Source organism: Xiphophorus maculatus, chromosome 10, assembly GCF_002775205.1.
Source record: "Xiphophorus maculatus strain JP 163 A chromosome 10, X_maculatus-5.0-male, whole genome shotgun sequence".
Classification (NCBI taxonomy): domain Eukaryota; kingdom Metazoa; phylum Chordata; class Actinopteri; order Cyprinodontiformes; family Poeciliidae; genus Xiphophorus; species Xiphophorus maculatus.
The window spans coordinates 15317688-15337713 of NC_036452.1; the positions used below are offsets into that span (position 1 = coordinate 15317688).

The 20026-nt window shown below is 36.2% G+C and overlaps 1 protein-coding gene across 1 annotated transcript in view; it reads right to left on the reverse strand.

Annotated features, from left to right (window-relative positions):
• Positions 1–20026, reverse strand: part of myo1d (myosin ID) — a 114312-nt gene that overhangs the window by 59081 nt on the left and 35205 nt on the right. The window contains exons 2-11 of the mRNA XM_023341193.1: positions 8695–8903; positions 8145–8238; positions 6468–6633; positions 5652–5705; positions 4915–5010; positions 4200–4316; positions 2746–2949; positions 2073–2218; positions 1874–1988; positions 910–1080 (exon numbers count right to left, since the gene is read on the reverse strand). Coding sequence (XP_023196961.1) covers positions 910–1080; positions 1874–1988; positions 2073–2218; positions 2746–2949; positions 4200–4316; positions 4915–5010; positions 5652–5705; positions 6468–6633; positions 8145–8238; positions 8695–8903 — 1372 coding nt within the window. The remainder of the gene's footprint in view (positions 1–909; positions 1081–1873; positions 1989–2072; positions 2219–2745; positions 2950–4199; positions 4317–4914; positions 5011–5651; positions 5706–6467; positions 6634–8144; positions 8239–8694; positions 8904–20026) is intronic.

Here is a 20026-nt window from a genome sequence, read left to right on the forward strand (position 1 = left end):
CTTTGAACAGTTTTTGGCACAGCCTGTTGATTTATATATTTCAGTTAACAGCTTCCCTCTCTCACTCACACACACACACGCAATGACTGTCAAAAGTCACTCCAACTGCATCAGCAATATCCTTTGCTCTCCTTTTCACTTAACGTTAGCTCCCCTGTATGACTCTCCTCATAAATCTGTAAATATGTCTCCTCCACTCTCCTATAGGCTGATAGTGACATCACTTGTGCAAATTGTTGAGTCAGACTCCCAAAAAACAAATCCTGACAGTTGTTGCCCCCTGGTGTTCAAAAAGTAGACTGCAGCAGACCTCCAGTCAAAAACAAAAAAAATCTGTAGAATGAAATCTTTTAACTTCTGCCCCCAGCAGACTTTATTTGTCATATATCAACTAGATCAGAGAAGATGAGATGTCGCAAACAAAAATGAATAACAAGACATTTGGTTTAGCTTTGGTTCGGGAGTCTGATGACACCATTAGTATGAATTAGACAGTGAATCTTCCTGTTTATTCAGTTTACACTTATAGCACTAAAAGCTACTTAACACAAGGAGAAACCTGCCCTCTGCTGTTCCTGGATTATTACAGCCACATCTAGGATGTGAACAAGCTAGTATTCTGTATCAAGATGATTTTATGAGGGTAAACATTTCACATTGTATAGATATGGATATTTAATGCATTTGGACAAGAATGGTCATTGCAATATAGCACACAGCTCATGAGAAAGGTAAAATGAAGGAAACAGTGTGAGGTGCAGATCTCCAATCAGTTTCAAACACAAAACTACGAAAAGGCAAGAAGGCTTTGGCGTTACTCAACTCCAAAGATCAAACTCTGCTACAAAGAGTCACATACTATAAACCAAAAAAAAAACATGATTAATATCTGCAACTCATTCTTCCTACCTTGCGGCTTGTGAAGTGGGCGTGCTTGGCCAGCTTGACGTTCAGTCCCTGCAGGAAGACCTCGTCCGTGACTTTGCCCACATTCATGCAGGCTTCATCCAGAACAGAGAAGATGCCTTTATGCTGCTGCTCCACCAGGTCAACAATAATCTGGTTGTTGAAGTAATCAATCTACAAAAAAGGAGATCAAGGATTGAGGTGAATTCAGTTTGGAAAACAGAAATGTCCAATGATTACATGATAAAAGTGCAAACCAAACACAAAAGAAAAAAACCCACCAGAATTAAAAGTTTTTGCAGCAAAATCTCAAGTAGAGATACATCAATCAATTGACCACAGATGTAAATTTCCTACTTCTCATCTGATCAGCAGCATGCAAATGTTTTTTTTAATTCATTAAGTGCACGAAGAACTCCAACTTTGTATATGCATTACTGTGTCAACTGTGAATTACCTCTGGGTCCTAGAAACCCCCTTTTATGATACACCCACACACTTACACACCCACTGTTTGGAATAAAACCCAGCAGTGTGTACGTCTTGTGGAAAACCATGAAGATCCATTGTTTCTTCTCTTATCTTAATCTTCTCTTATATATATTTTAACATATTTTTTTAAATGTTAAAAATATATTTAATAATGCAAATAATTTTAAGTTTAAAGTATCCAGAAGCCATTTTAGATTTAGATGAGATTGGTGAGAAGCCACCTTCTTTCCCATTTGGGACTGTTGACATCAGGGGCTTTCCTGATTATTTGTAAAGCTGAATTTCGTTGGTTCTTTTTTTTCCAACATTTGACAACACCTGCTGTTTCTCTTGACGGCATGGCGGCAGTGCTTTGAAAACTTCTAACGTGTCTGACAACCAGTGCTGTCAACTAAACTCAATAGCCAATTGCTTTAAGGATGGAAGGTAAATTTTACACAAACATAGGTTAATATGAAAGCAAAACACATCATACATGTTTCCAGGGGATGCCTTCTCTCTGATACTCCTCCTGCTCCTGCTTCAGAACCAGCTGAATGAAGAGTTGCTGCAGTTTTTCATTACAGTAGTTGATGCAAAACTGCTCAAAACTACAAAATAAAAAAAGCACATAAAATAAATTGTGAAATATTGACTGACATAAATGCAAACAATTTTTTCACATTTATCTTCACCTGTTGTTCTGGAAAATTTCAAACCCATAGATGTCTAACACTCCGATGACCGTGTTCTTTCCATGGACTCTGGCATCATAATTTTTCACCTCAATAATGTCATTGATGCGCCCAACGATCCAGCAGAACAGACGCTCGTACATTGCCTGAGGAAAATGTAAAATGTTGAGGGAAATAATATATATATATTCCTTTATTTAACCAGGTAAACCCCGTTGAGATCTAGATCTCATTTTCAAGAGGGACCTGGGCAAAAACATTTGCAATACATAGCAACCTGGTTACAAGAATGCTGTGCTTGTTTGTGCTCAGATTATCTCAGGGCACAAATGCTTAGCAACAAGTGAGTAACCGGAATGAAAAGTGTCAAAATATCAATGAGTCAGTTTTTTTGTTGTTTTTTGTTAGCAGCTTCACTGCGCTGGTCTTGCAACTGCCTACATGAACTGAATCCTCCACAATGTTCAGTCTCCGTCTGATGCCAAAACACTGTGACTCATATGTTACTGTGAACTACGATAAGTAGAATCATAAGTAACACAAAGCAACAAGTGAAATGTCACAATCCTGCAGGCACATGTAGACCTCTGTTGCTTTAATCTCTTTAGTGCTGCTACAAAAAAAAAACAACACACACACAAAAGGGTCACCAGAACTGGTGCCCAGAAATAACCTTTGCAAGAGCGTCTCGCCCATAACTGGCCTCCTGTGTGGTGTGCTGTTTTTCAATGACGTCTCGACCAGTTGCCACTGTGCGATACAGCATCGCCTTCTGCACATTTTCCTCCTTGGTGGAAAGGAGGTCCTTAATGACAGAGACAAGCTTTGTGTTCTCTATCAGGGTAACATCACCATCCACTCCAAAGGTCAGGTTTCCCTGCAGGACAGAACAGAGAACGTGGGTTCATTTATGTTTTTTCTGTTTAAGTAAGAACTTCTGAAAATTAAAAATATTTTATGTTCTTGCGAGAAATAGAAAACTAAAGCAATAATTTATCAAAGCAACTACAACACGCCACTGGCAAGTCTAATAGATTAAATAATGAGTTATGTGCTCACTCTATCTACTCTATTCAGATTTTACTATATCATTTAAAACCCTCCAAGGCATAAAAATGAAATAGACACATTTATGGAAGTTTCTTATTTCAATATTCTAAATTTAGTATCCCTATTACAGCTAAACAAATACCATAATATTTGATTAGCTCAGTAAAACTGTAATGTTGTAGTTATATTTATACATATACAAAGTGTTGACTTCCTCAACATCAGAATCCATTACAGTGCTGCTAATTTTATGACCAGATATTTGATTTGGCTCACATCATTTCACACTAGCCTGAGCAAAAACTACAAATTTGTATTTTCTGGTGTCTAAAGTACCAATACTGCTTCAGCAAAGTTGAGCTTCTTGGCATCTGAGGTAGCAGGACAACATTTTACGTCACACTTCTACTACTTTGTAGTTCATGTATGTGACTCTCCTCTTTTGTCCTGGTCCACATCACAAAATTCTATATGTATGGTCTGATGGTGGATAATTTAACAAATTAACAAAAGATTTATAAGCATTTTTTGCTGTTTAGTCAAACATTGTTAAAACTCTTGAGTAATGGTTTTGAATTTAAAACTTTACAGTTTACTTATTTTTATGAGTATTTAAATCATGAAACTGCTCCAGTTTTAAAACATAATTTCTCTATTCTTTATTTGTAGGCACTGTACTAATTATTACGTTTTTCTTTTTTCAACAGTCTGTTTTAATTTCCTCAACAACATTGCTTGTAATTACTTGGAGTAAAATAGCATGTGTTCAGAGAGGTTAGGGGAAAAATATTCCCATAATAAGGGGCACAGTGTCCTGTTGGTACCTTTTCTCATTATTTGTTGGGCAAGATAACAAACATAATGAGTCCTTTATTCTTATAATGCCAAAGTCTGACATTTATAAAAGGAAAGTCCAACACTCAACCTTTGAGGAGAATGTTTCTAGGAGTGACTGAGCAGTATAACTGAAATAAAATCTGTCCTTTCCAGTTTCGTTATGTTTTTTTTTAGCAAAAATAGCAAAAGGAAAAATCTTGCCAACCAAAATGATGAAGATTGAGGTTTTCTGTGTATTACCAGATGAAGAATGGTGGCCAGGATCTTGTAAACAGTCTGAATCTCGTCGACTGTGAACCCAATTACTTTCATGGCATCGGCTACAGCTTTGAAATCAGCGCTGTCATTGATGCCAGACTGCAAAGAGATTAAAAAAAAACATGCTTTAGGCACATTGACTAAATCATTCAAAGAACAAGAGACAAAGTGTACTTGATGCAACATTTATTATTTCTATAAATCTGAACAGTGGAGCAAATATTTGTAATATCTTCCCACTGAATGTTGTGGTCTATTCATTTTTTGAAGGGTTGATTTCTAGTTCAGCTGTTAATTAAATTACAGATGTCCTAGAAATTAAAACACAAGTTGCTTAGACAGAGTGGAAAGCTACACCTCAGCTGTTTGGGTGTGCTGTGCTGCATGACATCATCTAATTGGATGCTGTACAGTGTTTTGGTTCCATGTTATTCTTAATCATTTGACTCATTCAACAACAGAGATAGCAGATCTGAAAAAATAGGTTTGGAAAAGGATCAAGCTCTATGTACAGCAACTCTGCCTGAAGAGTCACTACATTTCTGTTCCTAAAACCCAAACATATAGCTTTAAACACAGATTTACTTTTTATGCCCTACAAGATAAGAATTAATAAATAAGAAGAAGAATTAGGAAAAATTTGGTTTTAAGTATGATAACTTGTAGATTATTCATATGTGTACAGAGTCTGAAATACCTTAATCTGGCCTCCAACTTTGATGTAGTTGTAGGCCGTTGGGTCTTTTTGAATGTGAAGAGAGCGTAAGAGGGAATCCGGACCTCCTTTCAACAGCTAGTAACAAAAAAAAAAAAAGAAGCATATTTTGGTTAGAAAACTTCTGATTACATTTTTTAGTGGCGCATTACTGAATGAACTGAAACTTTGTCAATTTCAGGAATAAAGTGCATGAAACAGAAGGGTCTCATTACTAAATAATCTGTGAATACAACTGAACTATCAACACAAACATCCATAAGAATCACTTTATATACTCCTATAAATAGGGACAAGAGGATTCTTACTGACTCATAATGCAGATTTTGGTGCTTACCATATTGACAGAAGTCCCGTGAGGTTATATTTACATTTAATGGTAATACAGCGAATTTCCCTTTAAATGATTTATAACACAGACCTTTCTGCTTTTCATGGAATTATTTACCACATCTACAATTCTCTAGGGCTTTTCCTTTTGATATGCTACACCTGATGTAATTGTAGTGGTAAAACCAGCTGCCAGACTGGTCCTGCACCCAGTTTAGAATATATGGAGTTGTGCGCAACAAAACAGGACTTTGTTGCGCACAACAAAGCTCTGTTGTATAAAAGTTTTTTTTACATTTACATCAAACATTAAAAAAAACCTACAAGGAAGCTTGTGCAACAGAACACAGAGTTCATGCAAATCCAAACAGGTGTGTGAATATAATTACCTGGTAGAACGAGTGGAAACTCCTCTCGCCTTCCTGCTGGAAAATTACCCTGGACTGTTTTAGTAGGAAGAAAAAAAACACGGCTTGGTTAAGTCACAACATCATAAATTGAACTCAACCAATGGTCTTGCTGTTCATCACTGATCCTAAACATAAAGATAGTCTGGAATGTGTAGAAGATCTTTGGAAAAGCATTCAGACCTCTTGAGTATTCAACAGCACAAATTTTTATGTATTTTATAAGCATTTCATGTGAAAAATCATCAAAAAGTGTGGCATGTATTTATATTCAGCCTTGGATGTTCTGATGGCCTTAAATAAAATCCAATGCAACACAAAAAGTCACACACAGTGTGTAATGTAGATCTATATCTGTATACTCTATGACCGAACCACACACCATGCAGGGAACACAATGAACATGTGGAAGAAGCTTCTCTGGTTAAATGAGACCAAATTAAAAAAAAATACAAAATCTGGACACTTAGTTTTCTAGAAAATTAACACATGATACATGGCAGTGGCAGCATCATGCTCTGGGGATACTTTTCTTAATTATGGACAAGTTTAATGGGAAAATGATGGAGTAGTCCTTTGTGTCAAATTGACTTGAAAATGGAGTGATGATGGAGGATAAGAACCCCAAACAAGAAGTCAAAGCTAAAATTGAATGATTTATATCAACTCAAATTCATATATCAGAATGGCTCAGTCAAAGTTCAGACCTAAATCCAATTGACAGGACTTGAAATTTGGTCTTAACAAATCTTTTTATCCCGTCCCAAGGTGTCCCATTTTGATATCCTACCACCCCACCTTCTCCAGTAGGTAGTTGTTGATGTGGCCCCCAATGGGATCTCCTTTGAAGTCAAAGTTGATGTCCATGTATTTGCCAAAGCGGCTGGAGTTGTCATTGCGGTTGGTTTTGGCGTTTCCAAAGGCCTCCAGGACACAGTTGGATTTCAGCAGCATATTTTTTACTCTGTGAAACGGGAAGGTGGAACAGAGAAAAAAAATTATTCAAACATCATCAGTAACATCTTTATATCACAAGTGTACAGTGTTCAAAAACACAGCAGTCTAGAAAATAAAATGTATAAAACATTGCATCTGTGGCCATCCATCTAACAGCATGGTGTTTACATTACATTGTTAATGTGATGACTCAGTTTAGTACGTCATGCACATTAACAATGTTTCCAGGTCCCACAGCTTGACAGGTCCTCCGCCATACCTAACAGTAGGCATAAGGTCAGTTAAAGTCAGCCCATTGCTGCTCAATCTCTGAGCTGCCAACTGAGGTACAGACAGCACGGGAAAGGATTAATATTTACGAGTAAATCAGCTCTGCAGCTCAAGAGTTTGATAACAATGACAGACAGTTCAAAAGACCACATAATTGTGGAAAATTTGTTGCTTCTGACATTGGATGGGTCAAAGTAAAGTGTACCAAGACAGAACAAATCACTGAACTTGACCCAAAGATCCTTTATTGTAAACCACATTTTGAGATAAGGAACTGTACTTTGTACTATTGATTTTAAATGCTCACATATATCCTTCAGGCATAACATAACATAACATGCACTGATAGTAAAGCCAACAAAACAGATTATTTATTAAACCTGACACCTGTTAGTGGGTTGGGTAAGCCAACGTTCAGTCCTTAAAAGTGATGTATGAAGAGTCAAAAAATAATGGCAAATGGGTGAGCTCAGAACAGCAGAGTTTCACAACTGAAAACCTGGAGTCCCACCATCTATGTAGATGACTCTTTGACATTTACTTCCTACTTAAGCATTGTGACCTTTTCATCCTGTGGCCTCTCTACAGGATAATGTGATAAAGCAAAAATTCTTCTGTAATGTTTTGGGGAGAACAACAATGAGTCTGAGATGTTAACTTGGTCTACTAAAATCTTTGGGCCAGACACCACAACGGCCCTTTAGGGGTTTAGTGGAGTCCAATCCTTGATTGTTATTTTGGCTGCAAAATGGGCCCAATAAACCCCCAACACGAAGCTATGCTTCCTCAGTCTGCTGTGTGTTACCAGCACTTTGTATTTTCCAATATTTAATCTGTGATCTACCTTTCAGTCTCCTACCTGACGTTTTGTTTGCTTTGCAAACAGCTCTACTTATCTCCTTTATATCAATCCAGGTTAATTACACTCTAAAGCATAATTGATTGTTCTGTACTGTGGAGCAATAACATCTTTTTGTGCCTTAAAGGCAAACACCAGCTGCTCAGTCACCTGAGACAATAACACCATGCTGGACTGTAACTTTATCTGTCTATGATGCAAGAGCCTTGATGTAAGGTGGTAAGCATTCCTATAAGATTACGACTCCTTCAAAACAATGAAAGCAATCGGTTGACTGAAGCCAAATTTATTCCTACTGAACGTGTCTGACTGGTTTCCACAAATAAAATCAAAGCAAGAGAGTAATTCAACAAAACAAAATCCATATTTCCTCCCAAAACTCAGCTCACCTTTCAACTTCCGCCCTCTGATTAGGGTTGGTAATAGCAGCTATGTATTGCATTATGTACTTGCTGGCCTCGGTTTTTCCTGCACCACTTTCCCCTGCAATAAAAAGAAAGAGATAAATATATAACCATAAAGTATTTCTGGCATTAATGGCCCTGCAGTGGTTTGCATGGCTTGCAAATCGAACAGCGAGACTTGAACTGTTTATAATGTTAAAACGGTTTCAGTGCAAATCAGTCCTTTAGACACTTTTGGGTTTCTTTTTAGTAATTTTTTTTTTTACTTCATTCAGAACAACACATGTTAATACGTCATACTTCTTGTTCTGTAAACCTTCCAAACAGTTTAAGATTTAAGTTCCTTCTTTGTCCACAGAGTGGTGCTTTATCCTCCTCAGCATTGCTAATGGCCAAACAGAATATTAATCTAAGAAACAGTCAAAAGTTTTACACTAAATGCCAAGAAAACACAATATATTTTAAAGCAACCATGTGAAATTAAAATGTAAAAAAAAAATAACTGTTTTTGTGATTCTTGAACTTCTCATTGTACCTGAGATAACAATACAAGTGTCTTTGTTCCTTCTCTTCATGGCTTTGTAAGCAGCATCAGCGATGGCAAAGAGGTGTGGCGGCCTCTCGTATAGTTCACGACCTTTGTACTGCTCTACAGTGTCCCGGCTGTAGATGTTCATGGCACGGTATGGGTTCACCGACACCACCACCTCACCAATGTAGGTGTAGATCCTCCCCTTCTCAAACCTGGAGGGAATAAAAACATTTATATGTTACTTCTGGTAAAAAATAAAGAAATATTTGCTTTAAGCACGAAAATAAGGAGCCATGTATCCTTATTTATACATTTAAATAACAGCAAGTATAAGCATATAATACAGAAATGTTCTTAAAAGAACATTTCTGACAATTTCAGCATGATGGGTTCTCACATGGGAGCCGTCCTACTTTAGAAATTCATTGAATGACTCTAGTTCCTCGATTATTAAAATTCCTCGAAAATGTATCTGCCTCAGAGCTTCATTAAATTATGTTTTATTATTTAGCGCACCGCGTTCCAACCGGGACATTATTTGTGTTGCGCAGCGCTCTGACTTCTTCCCATGAGTTCTTGATGAAAGCTAAGTGTTAGCAGCATAACGTCCAATTTTCAAGTTCGGCCTGTGGGGATTTTATTGATTGGTGATAACGCCCGGGTTTTCATTGTTTTTAGCATCTTTAAAATGACTGGCGCGATGCCTGGAGTACGTCAGCTTTTCTCCTCCGGGAGTGCTGCGGGAGTATTTATGCATTTAAGAGGATAGACTGAACACGGCGGGTGGCTGAGTAGTTGATGCTTATAGTAGAAGTGTAGCTTTATGGACAAACCGCACAAAAAATTTCATATCATCCCGGTCTCAAGAAATGTGTGACGGAGCACATCATTACGTAGCTGGTGACGTTACTTTACCAGTTATGTAACATCACCAGCTACGTTACAGCTACGTAATGCAGCTACGTTATGTGTCGTAGCGTTATGTGTCGTAGTGCAACGTATCGTAGCTACGTCATGTGTGTGTGACTCACACACAGAAACTCAGGAGTTTCTGTGTGTGATATACTAAGGAGTCAAATCCCGTCGCTAACATGGACACAAAAGTTATAAATGTCTGGGCAAGGTGAGAGTTCATCTATTAAATTGACTGAAGATGAATACATAAGCTAAAAGCTTGAGTATGGACACTTTTTATAAGCGTATTTGTGAGCCTGCCTCTTTATTATTAACTTGAATATAATTTCAGATTCTTGTAGAAAGTGAGCTATTATTGTTACAGGTTAATTTTCTAAACTACAAAAAAGTAACTGTTAGGGAAGCTCAAATATGAAAAATTAAACTGGTGTAGATATCCAATAGTAACACCGGTGTTATGCTAAATTTAGCAATATTTTATTTTATAAATTTATTTTATCCGATTACTCAATTAATCATAGGAATAATCGATAGATTACTCGATCACTAAAATAGTTGTTTACAGCCCTAGAATTATTAAATAGATTTTGTTTTATTTATTTTTGTTAATTTAATAAGTATTTACTGTAAACACAGAAGGGTTATGGTACGGCCATGTCTTTTCCTATATTCATAATCGTTATTTTTTTCACACCTTTCTCTTATGGAGAATCAATATGCTCATATCCTACCAACGTATCATAGATATTTACACACTTTCCTGTCTCACTTTCTGCCTCCATCTGTGTGTGCTCTTCACTCCCAGACTCATGCAACCTTTCTATTCCTACATTTCTCCCAACATGAGGCTGCCAGGCTGACTTCCTTCCTGTCCAAGCACTGCTAGCATCCCCGCTTCTCTCCACAGAAGAATGGTGCCTTTCTTCACAGCTGCCAAACCTCTGCTGCTGCCTTGCAAAGAAGGCCAAGACATTATTGTTTTTAAGACATTCTTAATAGCTCAGTGTAAAGCTTTTGACTGAAGAAGTTCCAGACAAACGAAACGGAGCATGACTGTTGTTTCCAAAAAAAATTGGCATTTTTTTCCCCGAAAACCAAATGCTGACTCAAGTACAAAATGAAAAGATGTAGCTCTTTATGGTTTGATGTTGTTGCAATGAGCAGATTTGATATCATTCATGTCCTCAAACATCAACCTAAATTATCCACATCACTGTGTATGAGACTGTTAACAGAAGGCCGTGGAACTAATTAGTCAGAGGTTAAAATATAAATCTTGGCTTTTGCAACCGGTTATTTTTATTTTATTTTTACTCCTTTTGATTTCACACTTTGCTTGGTTCTACATTTAAAAACAAAAATAACAAAAACAAGTAACAAACAGGAAATTATGAGCACATCCTTGTTTTTGAAGGGTGAAGATAACACAGGATGCTAGTGTGTCTAGAACAGTGAGGGCATATATGCCCATGTAAGGTTTGAGTGCAAAATATAGCTTGTCAGAGCCACAAAGGACGTGTGATACATTTGAAATCTTATTTTTTATGAAGCTTGGCGTCCAGTAACACATTAAATCCTAATCATTGCGTCCATGTTTCATCACTTAAAATATAGGGATGAAAATTAAATTTTACACACATTTAATTATTCACTGCATTCTGAAGATTTTACATTACACTATGAACTCACAGGGGTAAGAAAAAAATTTGGCTTTTTTTAACATGATTATCTGAATGTAATGTGTAGAACAATAATCAAGGCTTATTAGGTCTCCAACCCTGTAGAATACAGCGAGTCTGACATGACCTTTTACAAAATTGTATGATGCTGACAAACCTATAAAATATGTACTTGTTTTTAATACATTCAGGAAAATTTGTTTTGTATGAGACAATAAGATGAATACATTTTGTATTCTCTATCTCAACACAACTCTGAATTACAATGACAAAGCAACATGCAAACTCTTCCTCCATGTTGCAGCAGAAACAGACTCATTGTGCCATTCCTCTCCCCAGGCTGAAGGCTGCTGTGTGCCAGCTCCATTGTTTATGTGTCAAACGGAGGTCTTTGTCTGACAGGGGTCCTCCATCTCCTCCAGTGTGAGCCAACACAATGAGCTGCCCACTTAAGCCTTATGCGTAATAGCTTCTGCTGGACTGTGGACAATGCTTTACATGAGAGGAGGGACGTATCTCAGATCCCAGTGCATAAGTAGAGGTGGTGACAGAGCCTGCTCTCAGTGATAAGATGTTTCAGCAAAATATGGAAGATCAAAGTGTCGAAATTCTGTGTTCAGAAACATAATAAATAAAAGTAACCACAGGAATCTTTTTTTTTCTCTACATAGTCAGTTTTCTTTGTGTCATCAATGGGCAAAAGTGGACTTGTCTTTTGGGAATCTTTGCTGTCAGGTACCAAGAAAATACATTTAAATCAGCAGAGACCAGCTTTAATAAAATTTGTTTAATGTTCTTTTAACTTAGATGTCAGTTGATCGATCAGGATTGTTTTGCTTTAGATTACAAATAGAACAGGAAAAAATTAACAAAAAAAACAGAGATGAACTGAGAAATTTGCTTTTCACCGCAATTGCGAGATCTGATCAGCCAGTGAGAGACTGAAAAATCAAATTTGCACCATACCAAGAACAGTCACATTGTGAGTTTTGACTGTAGAAGGTAAAAAGTCAAAAGTAGACACTTTCAGCATCAGTTAGAGCAAGCACGGAAAGGCAAGTACTAGAGTCTGGTTACAATGAAATACAAGCTTTACTGTTCCTTTAAAAGAGAAAATTGAGAGAAGTCACTTCCACTTTCCAATTGTTTGGAAGGATGCAGCTAAACTTTACTGATGAGCACAACATGTAAAAAAGAAATGAAGAAGATAATCCCTGATATTTACATGAATATACTTCCCATTTTATAGTTTGCATGCTATATATGACAAAACTGTCATTTATCAAACCTGCTGTATGCTGTTGCAGAACCAGAAAATTACCTAAAATAGTTAATTGTTTCATAACTTTAGAGCTGTCTTAGTCAACCTAATTCCAGTTAGAATTTGTTCCACCTTTACAGATAACACATATCAGTGATTAAATGAAACATGAGCAATAAACACACAGAGTGTGTGGGCTAATGCTTACTGATCCTCACTGAGAAAATTATTGCAATTGTATGAAACACTTTGAGCAACTGAACTTGAGAGACGGTTTTTTGGTGGGAATATTTGTGGTATATTTATGCTACTGGGAGAGTCAGTGTGTCATAGAGGTTTCAGTTATTTCACCCAACAGACACGACACACTGGACAAACATTAATCCATCAGTTCTGAGTTTATAAGCATCTGCTTAAAGTGTTTGTACATTTCTTCATTCCTCTGAGAACTAGTTTGGATTGAGAGAATGCACACAAGCAAAGAGGGAAATTAATCAGTTGAAGCCTTGAAACAGAGCTGGAGATCCATCTGTTGCACTCTGATTAAGGAGGATTTAAATGACACACAGGGCTGAGCTTAGAAAATTATGAGTCAAGATAATGTCCCAGAATTGCTTTTTATAGATACAGGAAAATGAAGCAGATTAAAGGTATTCCATATTTAAACCTATCTGAAAGGCGATATTTTGGACTGTGTATAAAGCAGAATTAGCACAGCACGTCTGACGTTAATCTGGATCCGCTCTCATTTTTCAGTCTGTCCATCTGGGACTGGAAGTTTCATTATACTGTCTGACCTGTGATTTCCCTCTCTAAATCCCAGTCAGGAAACATGGGAGGATCAAACAGACAGAGGGCAAGGAAGAGGTTGAGAAAGGCATGAAGAGGTGAAACAGAGGGTATAAAGTGATTACATATAAATATGAGTCATGCATCTTTTGAATGTCTTTAATGACTAGTAAAAGAGTTGTACTTTTTTTATCTTATCTGTATTATTTGTGAAAATTAGAGACTCGCCGATCCAGATTTTTCTTTATAATAAAAACAGAACTTAAAATCTTGTATTTTTCTACTCACTATGCCTAAGGAACAGAGTCACTGACACACAACAATCTAAAACTGGCTTTTACTAACTATCGATAAAAATATAGATAGTTGAACTATTACTAGTTGAGTAGTGTACAACTTGTGTAATGTGCATTCTAGAGAAAGTAGATCACTGCCGGGATTTTTAAAAGAATACAAAAATGTTCTATTCAGCGTAATGCATAACAGAAGGTCTAAGCTGAAAAGATCAATTTTGCTGTACTCCGTTTATTCATTCTGTTATCTGCTGAAGATTTTGTTCTTTCTTGCTCTCTCACAGCCCTAATGAACCATACATACTGTATCTCCACATCGACATTCCTTTTTAGATAGCTTTGTACATCTGTGCTTCCTGAAAACAAGGAATTTAATTATTTTCCACAGTACCTGGGTAAATTACTCGCTCTATGCTGTAGTCTTTGTTTTCCATAAAACTGTACCAGAAAGACATTAACAGACTATCAGACATCTTAGCAATCTATGAAATAGTTCTTCTATTGATTGAGTAATTAAATAAATACAAAAGCATTATGATGCCATGGTCAATATTGAACATTGTTTATTCTTGAGATGGATGCATAAGGTCTTAACCAGAGTTCTTTATTGTTTAAATCCAGAACATTAAATCTAAAATGCTGGACTGTTTTCTCTTTTTTAACCACTTCCCATGTGCATTGCAGGATTTGCTTCACAAAAACAGAAGCTATGCTAAGATCAAGTTTTAAAGCAGTTTTTAACCTACTGGAGGTTTCACCATCTCAAGCAATGAAGCAGGCAAACAGCAGAATAGCTCACCCATTATGAGAAATACATGGAAGTTTGGTGGAAGTACATGGAAGTTAAAAAGTCACTTTTAAAGGTTAACACATAAACTTACACACTGCCTGGTGTTTCTAATCTATCCAGGGAACTCTGTCTGCCCTAAAAATATCAGAAAAACCCAAATACCACCCACACAAGCTGCTGCTCAAACACAGCATGTAAACATACACGTCATGCTCGCCTCAGAATTACAGAGCGGAGCCAAACACAACCGCTGTCTCCAAAATTGTTTGGGTGGGTCTCTGTAATGGTTAACTTGGGGAGGAGCAGCAGCAACTTGTAACATTTTCTCACCAACATGGCTCCATCACACCAGAAAAAAAAAACAAGTCACCAACATCTCACACAGAAAGATGTTTTATTTAAATGAGTAGTTTTGGTGAGTCAGTATCTGACCTTCAGAAGCCAGCAGTCAGACTACTGTAGATTTAAAGAAAAAGGAGTAAATTCTCATTGGGGAGTGAAGCAAGGAGTACTCAGAGAATAACCCTAATGAGTTAATTTCCATCCTCAAAAGCAAGTTAAAGTTAAAACTTCACAAGCAGCTTCAATGAATGCGATAATACACAATTGTTTCTATTTTCTCAACAGAATAATGTTATTGTCACAGCACTGCAAAAGGAGTGGCTCCGTTTTCTTTATTAAAAGGTTTTGCTGTGTAATTTGGCTCATAGCAATATCCCCCAATGGTCCCAAAAAATGTCATGTGGTCTGTAGGATGACAAGTGACTCAAAATTACAATCCGCAGTTATTGTTTTGGGATGTAACCAGTCAAAGCAGATTTGTGGCAAGATACATTCAGCAGGGCGAGGTCTTTTCCAGTCATACAGATATCCTGCGAAGCCTTCAGTTTCTGCTGTGCTTGCAACTCTGATCCAAATTTCCATGGCATTTTGTTGATGTTTGCAGTAAGTGAATACATTCTTTTGTTTGCCAACATTTCAATGAAAAAAATGTAATTGTTAACATAGAAATTGCCACCACCAAGCTACCCTCCTCATTTGATGTAATGTTTTTTTATATTTGAAGAGGTGAATTGGGGATGTTAGTTTGACGATACTAATAAGGATTTTGATGAGAAAACAGTGACAACATAAGCATTCTAATTCACTCAAGTTCTCTGAAGGCCTCAGATTTGTTGGGAAACATTAGTGAGAAAACAGCATACTGAAGCATCCTGCAAACAGGACAATTATGTCAAAAAAGGCAAGAAGAAAGCCATTGTTGAAAAAGTAGTACTTGCTGTATTAGCATCAATTGCTATTTCAATACAAAAGGGTGAACTAAACCATGAATAATATTAAAGAAAGAGTAAATAAATTCACAAGTAAATTAGATTCCTTAACTAAAAAGACAGTTAAAAAAACCCCACAAATTTGATGGTTAAATTATTAGAAACGTTTTCCACAATAAAAACAATAATAATTTTAAATCTGGAATCCATTACTGAAAAAAAGCCATTAGGCATCCCTAATTCAAAGTTGAACCCTGCCACATGTGGAAGAAGCAGCTTTACATAGTCGGATTAGGGCAAAATAAAATGGAGCTGTTTGGATCAAAGAATGTTCATGTTAAAGTTTGAGCTATTGCATAAAGATTGAGAAAAGAAAAAGTTGAAATAAATAAAAGTTCACAACTCAGAGACTAAAATTTGCAAGTTCACCATAAAAAAACTGTACAAAACACTGACTGATACATGCCATTCTTTTCAGATATTTTTTTTAAAGAAAATTGGAAATCATGTATTCTTTCATATTCACCTAATGTTACTTTGTGAATGTTACAAGACATGAAAATGTTCAACAATCATCAATTACTTCCAAGTTAAAGTAAAAACTAATTAAAAGATCTCGTACACAATCAAAACCAAATAAGGAAGTTTATTAACATTTATTATCAGTAAATTAATCAATGATATAAGTGACATATCTGAACTGCCCTACATTTCCATTATACAATAAAATCTGTGGCAGAGTTAGCACACGTTATCAGTGTGTGTTCAGGGTTGTTGTAGGAATGGGAATTATAAACTGCAGGGAGATAATCTGTGACTGTTCCACTTTTATCTCTGAGTTCATTACTGCTTTTGCTGAGTGTAAACATCAGAAATGTTTAGGGTGTGTCCTGACAGCTGTATTGTAGAGAGAAATAATGACTATCCAAAACATTTGCTGCTTCTGCTTTTTTCACAACTACAACTCATCTCAAAAGAATCAAAGCTATATGTTCAAACCAATGAAGGGTAGGCTGAAAATAAATAGAACATTATATACATGCACTACACATAAAGAAGTGTTCATTCCATCCTCCACAAATGTGTTTTTTTGTTTTGTTTTTTGTTTTACAAATTTGGTATAAAAACTACATATCTGGATTACCTTAACCAAAACAAGGTCATATTTGGAGTAAGCAAAAACTTAATGGATTACGTGAAGTCTGAAACAATGAGCATGTATACACCTAAAACTCAATGCTATGTTCTGCTGTGGACTCAACACTGTTTATGTCCTTGGCTTTAGCACAGTCGGACAACAACAGGATGAAAGTATATAAAAGAACATTTGGAGGAGGAAAACCCCAAATAAAGCTCAGCGGTTGAACGGGTATGGATGTTGTGCCAGCTCGAGACGAGTCAAACATCATTGTCACTGATCACATCATGCTTTGCACATAACTGGAACAGCAGTGATATTTGATTTCAGCATACCATCTTCATCTGTTGTTCTACTATTTTTTTTCTGTTTAAGCTTTATTTGATGGCTTGTTTACATAACAATCCATAAATTATTGTCATTTTTGCCTTCTAGACCCAGAGATTTGTATTGTGGACTTTGGTCAAAATTTATCTTCTCCATATCTCTTAAACTGAAAATTATTTGTTACTTAACTATTATACCTTCTCAATGGCGAAACAGAGATGTGATTTTCCTCATGGATATGTTCTTGTCCTCCTTTGGTTCATAGTCTAGCACAAGCTTCAATCCACCAAATCCTCTAAGTATCCCAATGCATGATTGGAGGTTGTAGTGAATTAAAATAACTAACGTTACTGATATATAAAGCACGAATATGTTATATTCTGTTACCCTAACATTACATTTTTTGCAATTGTGATTTCAAAATGATACTGCAATGACAAGCAATGATTTATTGTGAAACTCGTGTCGAGGGAGAAATGTGTTATTTGGGAAAAATTGATTCAAAAGGCAAAAAAAAAAAAGTGATTTCAGAAAACTATATATACATATATACATTCAAAACATGACCTCAGGCCTCATTGGCAAATAGTGATTGCAATCTACTGGCCTAGAATGATTATCCAGTAGTAATATCATAAGGAGATAAGTATAATTAGAAGGTCCAAACCAAGTATTGAGTACATGGAAATGTGCATACTTTTCACTGATGTGATTAAAACATCAGTTATTAATATGTATAATGTGATATTCAAATTTTCTGAGACATTGAATTTGGGGGGTTTTTACCCATAAGCCATAGTCATTGAAATCTGTAATGAATTTCACTTCCTTAGATAACTGGCAAGAAATATTGAGTACATGCCAATTTTTTTAGATGTACTAATATACAGTATTAGGTCAGTCTGCCACTTGCTAAAGATTGAAACTGTGGAAACCACCAGAAATGACAAAAGTGTTGCTTTCCACTCATCTAGTATATAAAGTGTGACAGAGGCTTTCATCATGGTCTGCAGCCACCCAACATCTGGGCTCTGCATTAGGGGATTTTCTGCTTCTTTGTAAAGCCTGCTTAGTAAACAGCAGCTCCCACGCGGTGTGTAGGAGAGGCCCATCAACACATATACCATCCCACAGCCCTACATCAGTATTTTATCAAAATCAGATTTTAGGCATTTCTTCCAAGTTCAGAATCATCCATCAAAAACACTGCATTAAAAAAGTAGTCATCCCCCTTCAACGTCAAACGCAAATTTAGCACTTTATTGGCATTTTGTGTGACACAACAACAAAAAATGGTGAATAACTACAAGAAAACTGGGAAGGAAAGGAGTTTGTATAAGGATCTACATTCTCTCAGGTTAACTCCTGGAAATTTTTGATTTATTAATTCTATCTGTGCTATCTAAACTGATCATAATGCTAAATTTACAGCACTGCAACCTCAACTCTTGAGATGTAATATATTGATCTAAATGATGACATACTACTAACAAGAGGAAGGCACAAAAATATAAATTAAAGATAAAAACAAAAATTGTTTTTATCTTATAGTGTAAAACAATATAAAAACAAAACAAAAATTATATTGTTTTACACTATCAGTGTTGCAAAGCAATACAAAATTATACTTTCTTCCACTTAAAAACAATATGTCATTATTGATGTCTGCATAGACAATACGCCTTAAGAAACCAACTATACATCTTGAAAATTAACCTATTTTTACCAGCTTTCATCACCACACAAATGTGAGTTTCCCGACACCTAAAAATAAAGCTTTGTCAAAATTCTTCTACAACACACAGGATGTTGCCGTTAGGCTTGGAGGTCTAGATGTTTTTGGAAAAAATGAGAGCCAGGTCAGGAGCTTGACGCTTTACATGTTTGAAAGCAGTTGTCCACCACACTCTTTAAAGACGGGATGAACCAGGACAGAAATTGGCACCGACGTTGAAGCAGCACACGGTCTTTAATCTACAAATACGCTGTAAAAATGAGTAGCAGGATGGATTTAGAGAAACAGAATATTAAGAAAAAGGAATGATACGATACAAAGAAATCCAGACATTACTCAACATGCTATTTAAGGAAAGTGGTATAATTTCTGTCTTACAAGAAGAAGAAAATAAGCTAATGGAGGACTAGAAAAAAAGCTGACAAATAATTAGATACATCAGTAATAAGTTGATAACAAAAGAGCTACAACTGCTGTGGGTATAAAATGTTATAACAGACCATTACAGTCATGATACTGTTATGATTAACATTGAATATTTTGATGTTGATACATAGACAGATACAAACACCAGAAAAGTAAGTAGTAATTTTCAAAAGGTTGTTGCACAGAACATTATTGCTTTTTGATGTTCAGGTCTTTTTCAGAAATGAAAGAACAACAAGCTGATATTGCCTGGTTAATTAGTCCTGTCTAATTAGGTAGAGCCTGCAGACTACTGCTTAACAAACAGGCCACTAAACAGTCGTTATAGCTTGCCAGCTGTGGTTTTAAAGCAGTTTTAACGTAGTAAAAGAGTAAGAGAGCTAAGTAGCACCCTAATTTCCATGGCTGACCTTAATTTGGTCAAGATGGACTATATAACCAAACACCTGAACTTGCCTAAGAGAGGGAAAAGTGTAAGAGAATTATTTCAGCCAGCTAACTGGCAGCACACAGCAACAGGCCAGGTAGGACCCCAATATGCTCCATACAATGAGGATAAAAGAAAATCATTAACAATTATTTAAACAGAAAGTTAAAACTGTTCATTTTTAAAACCTTGGTATACTGGTGATTTTAAAGTTATGCAAAACTATTTGTGCCATTTTCACATAGAAAACATAAAAAAGAATCTAGAAATACAGATATACTCCA